A 10,049-nucleotide genomic window follows, 5' to 3' on the forward strand; every position below is an offset into this window, starting at 1 on the left:
GGGTGGAGACTTGGTGCTGAGTCCTGCCCTTGGGTCAGTATCATATGGAAGTATTTAGGTGATAGAACGTTTCCATTTCCCACTGCCAGGATTTTATATTGCCTTCAGGTGCCAAATAAATGCTCATATTTATTGCTGATGTGTGCCTGACATCTCTTTTTCCACAGATAATTTTGTGAAGCTCACATATTCTCATTTGCTTGGCCCCTTACAGCAATCCTCACCACCTCCCAAGGTGTACCCAGAGCTGAACACCCTTCCTTTGCTGCCATAATGTTTGTTACATATAAAGGTGGGGGCCCATCTCAGATGTCGTGGTCACAGGTAACTACCCAAAATATAGCTGGCATACTGGGATTTCTCAAGTCAGAGGAGATCTAAGAGTCATTAGCAAGCAGTGTTGGTTCTGGATTATGTAAATTAGGGGATGGAGGCTGGAGAAAAGAGATTGGGCTGGAATTGGAGGGTGGTGAGGATTATAGAATCTACATGGTCCCAAGTTGGATTTAAGGTTTTCTAGAGTGGACATGGACTATAAGAGAACTCAGAGCAGCATGAAAGAGATCTAAGCAGTGGGCTCTGTAGGTTGGGAAATTCTTGGGGTGCAGTATGTCCAAAGTGTGTGCCTGGAGAGGCGAGTGTGCAAGTGCATGTGGGCCATGGAGGCTTAGCAAGAGATGGGAAATTCTGTAGAACATCTTGGTATAGGAAGCATCGGTGGGACCTGGGGGAAAGTGGTCGGGAGATACGGAGGAGGAGGAAGACAAAAAGGGATTAAGTTGAGCTGAAGCGTATCAGCAAGTGGCGGGAGGAGAATTGGCTGAAGAACACAGGCAAGGCGTGAAAAGCCTGCTGACGCTGCTTGGCTGCAGGAGAAAGCAGGGGCTGTCCTCGGGAGGGAGAGATGCAAAGTCTCGAAGAGGTTAAGATACTACTGGAGCCGTGGGAGTAAGCAAAGTGCCCATTTCCAGGATAGGCAAGCTTTCTGGAGGTGTGGTATGTTTGGGAATTACAGAGCGAGGCGCTGGTTTCTGACCCGGATTGTGTGTCCTACCCACCCCGCCCTTGAATGAGAGTATCAGGTTGAATTTCATAGCTCTCTTCCCTTCCCCCCTGCTACCTCTGCCAGGGATTCTCTGCTAAAATTATCCCCCTCCCTGAGCTGGGGGCTGCCCTTCTCTGCTGCTCTCCTCCCTCCTGCTTCCTGTAAGAGGGAAGAGGAAACGCAGGCCAAGAGAGTAGAGCCGTGATTCGAGGGGCGGGCAGGGCAGGTGTCTGGTCAGAGGAGGAACGTGGCAATGATGGCCACAGCCGAGGGAGCACTTGCCCCTTCCCAGTCAGCCCTCCCTGTGGGCCCACAAGCTAGTCATTTTCCTGGTTGTTGTTTTTTTTTTTTCAGAAGAGGGAAATGAGGCTCAAAGACTTCAAATACACAAAAAAGTTAGAAATGTAGCTTTAAGGCCATGAACTCTAGAATTAAATACATTTTGAATGCTGGCTCAGCCTTTTGAGATACTGGAGAGCTTGGCTAAGGTACCTAACCTCATGGAACCTCAGTTTCCCTTAGCTAAGAAGGAGGAAAATTGTTTCTCCCTTAAAGGGTCCCCGGGAGGATTAAATATGGGTGGTAAACAAATGACACAGTGTTAGCAGGTGTTAGCGGCTTACAAAAGCTTGAGAATTGTTAACTTGGGCACAATGAGCTTCAGTTTGGTATCAGGCATTCATAGTCAGTGCTTAACAGTGGTAAAGTTCTTTGCATGCATTCTTTTATTACCGTAACCCCCTAAGTTACTGCCTTTCTGTAGAAACCGAGGTCAGGATGTGAAACAAAATGTTAGCTTGAGTATATGCTCCTCCCTGACAGTATTGCTTCTGGGACTTCTAGCGTGAAATTTTTTTTCTTCCCTCACTTTTTTGGGAAAAAAGGATATTTCCCACTGAACTGGGAGAATGAGCCTGAGACCAAAGGCTATTCCATCTTTGTGTCGGTTAGGTAGAGAATAGGCAGAAGTGTATCATGTTTGAAAAACCAGAAGGGAGAGAGACCTGTCCAGCGCTATCAGGAAGGCCTTCTGTAGGCCTTGGAAGGGACCAAGGATTTGTCAAGATCTGGGGGGCAGGGTCCAATGGGGAGTAGAGGAGAAATGACTACCAGTGAGTACATCTAGAGAGAAAGTGTGGGGTGAAGAGGGTCACAGTTGCCTAGGTGAAACTAGAAAGTAGGTAGTCGTGGAATCGGTGCTAGGCTGGATGTGCAGAGGGAAAGTGACGGCCGGAAGCCCTTAAAAGAGTGTAATGGTGTGTCGTCCAGTGGGCTGGGGGGCCAGATTTGAAGAGGTCTGAAAACAAGGGTATAACCCAGAAAGTTCATGCTCAAATTGATGGGATGCCAAGGGGCTGGCTTGTTCACACCCACCTATTCTTCAACACACACCATCCCCTGCACATGTGTGCTGTTTGGTCGTTTTTTTTTTTGTTTTTTTTTTTTTTAAAGATTTTATTTATTTATTCATGAGAGACAGAGAGAGAGACAGAGGCAGAGGGAGAAGCAGGCTCCCCGCGGAGCAGGGAGCCCGATGCGGGACTCGATCCCAGGACCCTGGGATCATGACCTGAGCCGAAGGCAGACGCTTAACCGACTGAGCCACCCAGGCGTCCCTGTTTGGTCGTTTTTGACAACCTTCCTTCAAATAGCAATTCCAGAAGCCTATAGGTTTTACTTTTTAGTATCATGGACCTCAAGAAAATCTATTGAAAACCTCAGAAGAGTACCTACCTTACACAGTGTACATACCTTATAGAATGCATGCATGCTTACAAATTTGTTTCCAGATTTTGGAGCTTTTCACAGAACTCCCCAGAAACCCATCTTCCAAATAAGACCCTAAGCACAGTACCTATGGGTTGTTGGGTGGGGGGGTGGTCATAGTTTACATTTTATTTTCTTGTTCTCTTGAAGGATGGTAGCCCATGAGATTTTAACTATTTCTGATGTCAAACTCAAGGTGATTACTCACAGATCCTTGCTCGCTAGCACCAGCAGCTGTACATTTCCTTGACCCTCCCAATTTTAGAATCTGGTTTTTAGAATTGCAGCTGGCATTTCTACTTGGTTTGGTGGAATGAGGATTTTCCCAGTCCCACTGATCTCTGTCTTCAAATCTTGGAATCCGTAACCATGTCCTGGTATTCTAAGGAATAGTAAAGAAATAGTAACTGTGTTCTAGGGATTATTGAGTCCCTGTAGAAACTAGCAACCTTCGGGAGAGCCATACTCCACAAACAGGTGACAGTCTTTCTGTTTCCAAAGCCCCCCAAAGAATCTACTTTCACTTTGGCACTGTACTCTCCTTATTAAGAAAGTATTCCTCTCATCTTACACCTAATCCTTAGATCTCTCATGTTCTGCCTGCAGAGAGGGTGAATGTCACAGCCTTCGGTCCCTCAAACCGTCATATATTTTTAATCGTTGCTGGTGGATTATAGGCCTTCAAGCTATAGGATTTATGTTAGAAAGCATGCTTTTATTTTAAAAAAAAAGATTTATCTAAGTAATCTCTATATCCAATATGGAGCCCGAATTTATAACCCCGAGATCAAGAGTCAGATGCTCCATCAGATGAGCCAGCCTGGTGCCCCAGACAACCTGCTTTTAATGACATCCATCTCACCTGCTTTGGACAGTTTCGATGAGCCGAGATCAAGATTTAATTATAGACCAGATGATTGGTCTCCTTATTCTGCCATCCCTGAACTTGGAATATCCTGGGGCAGACCCTACTTGGCGACAGATTCTAAACTACACATTGGCTCATGTTTGTAACTTTTCTTCTAAGGTGAAGAGTTCACAGAGGAAGGAATGTCCTAGCAAAATCAGTTAAAAAAAAAAAAAAAACAACTGACACCAGATAGAGTCGTTCAGCCTTGGCCAAAAGTTATTTATTGATCTGAAAGGGAAGAATAGCAGAGGACTTCCCCATCATCTTCCATTTGTGGGGCTCGTGATGAGATAAACTTATTCCCTTCCCCCCCACCTCCGGCCTCCCCCATACCCCTGGCCCACTTCCCCTTCTCCCCTGTTATCTAACCTGCCCTGATAGACCTAGGCAGGGGCTCAACAGTCTAAATAGAAGCTCAGTCCCTCCCCGAGAGTCCAGGCTTCTGGTGTGATTGACATATTTGTCTGGGAAGTGGGAGAAAGGCCAGAACCCAAGGCTCTTACCCTGTTTCCCACACCCAGTGGGTAATAAGGGTGGGGTCAAAGGGATGACACCAAAGCATTATTAGCAGCCTCTGGCAGATAGAAATAGCAGAGCTGGAGGAGAAAACTGAAAATCAGATGGGTCGGGAAAGCTGGTCCGACAGATGAGGACTCAATCTTGGGAAGATATCGAGCTGGGAGCAACCCAACAGGAAAAGATGGCAGAGAGGCACCACTTACTCTCTCCGGTGAGTTACCCACCAGTGTTCCCAGACCTTAGATTCAGTCCATCCAGCACCCACCTTTCACCTCTCCACGTTTGAAGAGAGGGCAGGACACTTGGGTGCAGATCCGGCACTCCCTGGGAGCACACAGGTTGGAGAGCATGCTGAGCCACTTTCCATCCTCGTCTGAGTGATATTTATAGAGGGCCCAGTGGCTTGGGGCTGGAAGCCTCTTTGTGACTATGGAGGGGACAGTGCTGCTGGCCCTGTTGAGGGAATTCCCTGTGGGGCTGTCCCTCAGGTTCTCCTCTCAACCCCTCCCCCGCACTGCTCTCACACCTGCTTCAACCCCAAGCAGATCAGATGTGGCGGGGGGGGGGGGGGGGGGGGTCATGTGACAGAGAGATGGCTATAGATAGCTGGGGGTGGGCATGCTGCCCCAGACGCCTTGGGGACAGGCAAGAGGACAGGCTTAAGGAGCTGTATTGGGGGAGGACGGGGGCAAGCAGGCCAAGGCCTGGCCCAGGAAGGGAACATGGAGCCAGCTGGGTCCCTGCGGCATGGGGGCGAGCACAACTGGTGGGGTAGTGCTCCCCAGTACCAGTATATGCCCTTTGAACACTGCACCAGCTACGGACTGCCCTCCGAGAATGGGGCCCTTCAGCACAGGCTCCGGAGGGATGCAGGCGCCTGGGCCAACACCCGCCCCACACAGGTAAAGCCCTAAGCGGGGTGGGGGGGGGGGTGGAATCGAGGAGATAGTTGTGTGATGGATTGGGGGAAATTAGGAATTAGGTGAAAAGAGGCAGAAGTCTTAGCCTTTTAACTTAGAAAAGTACATGGAAATGTGTTCAAAACAAGGGCTGAGCTCAGCTAAGCACGCACTTACAGAGAGACCCATGCAGTTTTATATAACCCTGACTAAGAGAACACCGAATCCTCGGGGGGCACGGCACAGTGCCACATGCTTGACTAGCCCGTGCTTACATAACCTGCATGGAGGGATTTGTGTGGAAGCTCACACCTCTGTGTGTGCAAGCTGTCTCTTACACCCTCACCCCTGTGCAGACCCCACCAGATTTCTCCCTCCTGACCCTCAGTAGAACACGCAAAAAGAAACACTTCTGCAGAAAGCAGAAAAAAGGTGCTGGGATAAGTAGAGCAAACTAAATTGCATATGAGTGATCAAAGATATACCGGGGTCTAAATGAGCAGAAGAAATGCAATCAAACTTTTAGGGGGGAAGGTTGATCAAGAAAGAACCTATTAAGTGGTAGGCCCCAGGGAAGGTAGAGGTGTACGCTCCCAGCAACAGGAGATTGGGAGCTCTTTGGGGGCGTCCAGGGATAACCCCCCTCAGGAGTGGGAAGTGGTGGGTTGCAGACATCTAGAAAGGGGAAATGGGCACAAGCGAAGGAAGGCTGCTGAGGTTGTCATGGACAGACATGGAGGTGAGGGTCAGTGAGGAAATGTGATTGTGGAGTGTCACAGGATGGATCCTGTCAGGACCGGGAAGCCAGACTTTAAGAAGTGTTTTAGCTAAAGATGGGTCCGGGAGTGATTAGATGTGGGATCTAGACAGGGCGGGGGACTGAGGGGTGGCAGCATTGCAGGTCAAGAGTCTATAGGATTCACGCCTCAGTCCTAGTCAGTCTCCAATATGAGGCAACCCTGGGGATTCAGTAGGGGGTGGGGACAGTCAGGGGAGGCTGGGATGGTGAGTGGAAGGAGTTGAGGGGCGCTTCCTAGGGAAGCTGGAGCCTGCCCTGGCCTTGGAACAATGGATGGGATTGGACAGAAAGACCCCCTGCTCATGGCCCAGGACGAGGGGGCTCCTCTCACCCGTGTTCACTGACCTACCCGGGTGGGGAGAGTGAAAACAAGTAAAAGGCACTTTCTGGTGACAGGAAACCAGGCAGACTAGCGTGGAGCTTCGTGTTGGAAAGGAATGGTAAATTAATTTCGGAAGTAGAGTTGGCCTGAAAGCAAAGAAGAGGGGTTTGGACTTAAGTTTTTCTCTGTTTAATTTTTATTACGGAAAATGTCAAACTTAAAAATAGACCCGTGTAATGAATCCCCAAGCACCCCTTACCCAACTTCAACAATTATCAGTATTTTGTCGACATTGTTTCAGCTGTCCTTCCCATGCCCAGCCTCCCCCCTCCATACACCGGTGTTTTTGTTCATGAATCCCAGACACAGCCTCCCCTTCAGACTTGGGTTTCCCTCCCCTTCCCCCCGCCCTACTCTGATGCCCTGCTTAGCCCTCCTTTGGCTCTTTTAGGTGTTTCCCAGCCAGGGTTTGGTTTGGAGTCCCCCCTCCCTTACCTCCACCTGCCTGGGGCCAGAGGCAACTGAGACGGCAGGTGGAAGGAGGTACCCTAAGCTGCATGGGTCGTGACTGCTCTCGGGGGCCAGGTGGGGCAGGGAAGAACACACTGTCTCCCTCAGTCACTAACCTCACCCCAGAAGATGAAACAGCCGTGAGCCGGGCAGTTAGTGTGCGCCTATCCAGAACTGGGGCGTAAACTCTGCTGCTCATATTGTGAAATCAGATCTCTCCTACCCAGGCTCTCCCAGAACCAGCAACACGGCCTGGCCTGACCCTGGCCCCGGACGACGGAGCCAGTGCAGTGGGGGAGGGCAGACGGAAAGCAGTGAGAGCCCTTGTTTCCCCTGCCCCAAACACGCGTGCTCTGCACACACTGAGAGCAGAGGGCTACCTGATGGGAGGGGTGCCGCTCTGCCCTCTCCACACTCTGTGAGCACCTAGTTATCCTGCTCTGGGAATTCGCTTACCGGGACTGGTTCCTGTTGGTGTACAGGAGCACAGGGAGGCGAGGTGGATGGGCTTTCTCTGAGCTTGACAGAGCATCTGAGGGGCCTCAAGAAAGGCCACACACACCAAGATGGAGAAACCAAGAGTCACCTGCTCGTCTGAACTCACGGGTCCACGTCAGGATTCCTAGGAGGGAGGCCCGTGCGGAGAAGGGGGCGACTGGGATAGTTGAGGCAGAGGCTGAAGCACTGTAAGCTGAACCACATACAAAACACCTATTTGACGCTAATGTCCAGTCTTAGCAGAGTTCCTGTGTCACTACTTCAGACTTTAAAAAGCTGTTTTCCATGTGGGTCTATGTGCTTCCCTCTTTTCTATTCCTTTTACCTCCAGCAAAACAGACATTTCCCATTGTCTCTGTGTCCAGATTTATGGCCATTACAAACAGCAATTCTCAGACAAGGAGCAGGACCCAGGGATGCCCAAGAAGATGGGCTCCAGTGAGAGCGTGGACAGCAAGGATGAGGATCACTATTCTAAATGTCAAGGTGATGGGGCCTCGGGGCTAAAGGCATCTGGAATGGGAGGAGGTGCAGGGTCTAGGAGAATAACTGGGATGTGCCCGCCCTCCACCCTCCCCACATCCACATGGAAGTCCTCCTCCAAGCAACGAGGAAATGCATCTCTCCCTGTCTGCTCCCACTTTGCCTTGTTCCTGACTCTCCCTCCCTCCCACCCACCCCCAGGAAACAAGAGTTTTAGAAGGCATTCTAGAATCCCATGGGGAATTGGACTGGGGCGCCTTCGGAAGGGGCGGGGCAGCAGCCAGCAGAGAGGCGGAAAGAAGCTTGGTGAACGAGCCATAGAGCAAGACACCCCACCCCACCCCCCCACCCCAGTTCTCGGCTCCAGTCCTCAGTCAGAGCCCAGAGTAGTGATGGGATAGCTGCCCTTCTTTGCCCTTCCCTCTTCCCAGGCTGTGTGCACCGCCTGGGACATGTGGTGAGAAGAAAATTAGGAGAAGACTGGATCTTTCTGGTGCTCCTGGGACTGCTTATGGCTCTGGTTAGCTGGAGCATGGATTATGTCAGTGCCAAAAGCCTTCAGGGTAGGTTTACCGTGGCCCTTCACGCTCAGCCTCTCCCTGCCCGGTGGCTGTTTCTCGAGTTCCTACCTAGGACAAGTTGGGTGTGTTTTGGGAGGGGGGTGTTGCCCAGAGGAGATCTGGCCCAGGACAAGACCAAACCTGGACCCAGAGCCCTTTCTCCTGCCCCTTCACCTGCTACCACCCAAGCTGACAGTGCCCCTCTGATCGGGTGACCAAATCATCCCCCATTTTCCCAGGACTTTTCTGGTTTGAGCACTGACCACCCTGAGTCCCAGGCACCCCTCAGTCCTGGGCAAACCAGGACTGCTCAAGTGGGCTTGGCAGCATTGCCGCGGGCCCCACCTCCTACAAGAGGTGGGAACTTGAACAGGTCACGTCACCGCTCACAACTCAGGTTCCCCCATGCGCAGTGAGAACAGTGCTATCTCATGAGGTCAAACGGGATTGCCGGAGCATGAGGACGCTCGCGGCACACCGGTGTGCTGCGGCTGTGGGGGAGCGGTGACATCCCTGCCACCCTGGGACTGAGCCGGGGCCCGTGTCTCTGCAGCCTACAAGTGGACCTATTACCAGATGCAGCCCAGCCTGCCTTTGCAGTACCTGGTCTGGGTCACCTTCCCACTAACTCTCATCCTCTTCAGTGCCCTCTTCTGCCACCTCATCTCTCCCCAGGCTGTTGGTGAGAATTGCGCCCCCTCCTCCCCATGTCGTGTGGTCAGCACAATCTCATTGGCCTGCAGACCTTTCCAGTCCACTTCCTCCCTCTCCCAGCCCTACTGACGGCCCTTTCCGCTGCTCTGCCGTCATCCCCCCACCACTGCCTCTCCCCCCCACCCACCCCCATCGCCACGTCCACTGTCTGGACGTTCATCTCCCTTTGAACCTCTAGCTGGAAGTTGCACATAATCATTCTTTGACCATTGTAGGCTCTGGAATCCCTGAAATGAAAACAATACTCCGTGGGGTCATCCTGAAGGAATATCTCACCCTCAAGGCCTTTGTGGCCAAGGTTGTGGCCCTGACTGCGGGGCTGGGCAGTGGCATTCCTGTAGGGAAGGAGGTAGGTCCACCGATACTCCAGCAGAGGGCAGCACTGAGCCCAGAGGGAGCTCTAGGAGCAGACGTGGGGGCCGGCGCGCGGGAAGAGCCAGTGCCAGGGGGCGCCAGGGAGGGGAAATCAATACTCAGGGAGGTCCTAGTCCTGAGGCAGAATGACAGACGCATCTGAGCTGGTAGGGACTTAGAACAGAGTCTCCCAGCCTGGGCACTGTGGACATTTTGGGCTGGATAATTCTTGGTTCCGAGGGGCTGTCCTGTGCATTGCGGGAGGTTTAGCAGCACCCCTGGCCTCTACTCCCTAGATGCCAGTAGTGCCCCCCAGTTTTGACAATCAGAGTATCTCCAGACACTGGCAAATGTCCCCGGCGCCGGGGGGGGGGGGGGGCGGGGAGAATCTCCCCCAGTTAAGGACCACTACCATGGAGACACTCCAGACCAATTTCCTTGTTTTAATATGCAGAAGCCCAGACCCAGAGAGGGACTGTGCTTTTCCCAAGGTTCCGCTCCTGTGCATTCTTGCGTCCCTGCAGTCGGGATCCGCGTGTCAGCCAGTCTTTTCGAAATGCAATCAGTACTCGCTGACATCTGCTTCGGAACTACCGATGGCTTCCCAGTCTTCTTAAAATAAAATCCCAGCTTCTTCCTGGGGCCTGGGAGACCTGTGCTGATCTGGCT

General features: G+C 51.7%; 1 protein-coding gene across 1 annotated transcript in view; it reads left to right on the forward strand.

Annotated features, from left to right (window-relative positions):
• Positions 1-4,963: 4,963 nt before the first annotated feature.
• CLCN1 (chloride voltage-gated channel 1) overlaps positions 4,964-10,049 on the forward strand; it is a 28,791-nt gene continuing 23,705 nt past the window's right edge. The window contains exons 1-5 of the mRNA XM_021692871.1: positions 4,964-5,143; positions 7,635-7,755; positions 8,184-8,315; positions 8,866-8,994; positions 9,242-9,375. Of these exons, the coding sequence (XP_021548546.1) occupies positions 4,964-5,143; positions 7,635-7,755; positions 8,184-8,315; positions 8,866-8,994; positions 9,242-9,375 (696 nt within the window). The remainder of the gene's footprint in view (positions 5,144-7,634; positions 7,756-8,183; positions 8,316-8,865; positions 8,995-9,241; positions 9,376-10,049) is intronic.

This window comes from Neomonachus schauinslandi, chromosome 12, assembly GCF_002201575.2.
Source record: "Neomonachus schauinslandi chromosome 12, ASM220157v2, whole genome shotgun sequence".
Lineage (NCBI taxonomy): Eukaryota > Metazoa > Chordata > Mammalia > Carnivora > Phocidae > Neomonachus > Neomonachus schauinslandi.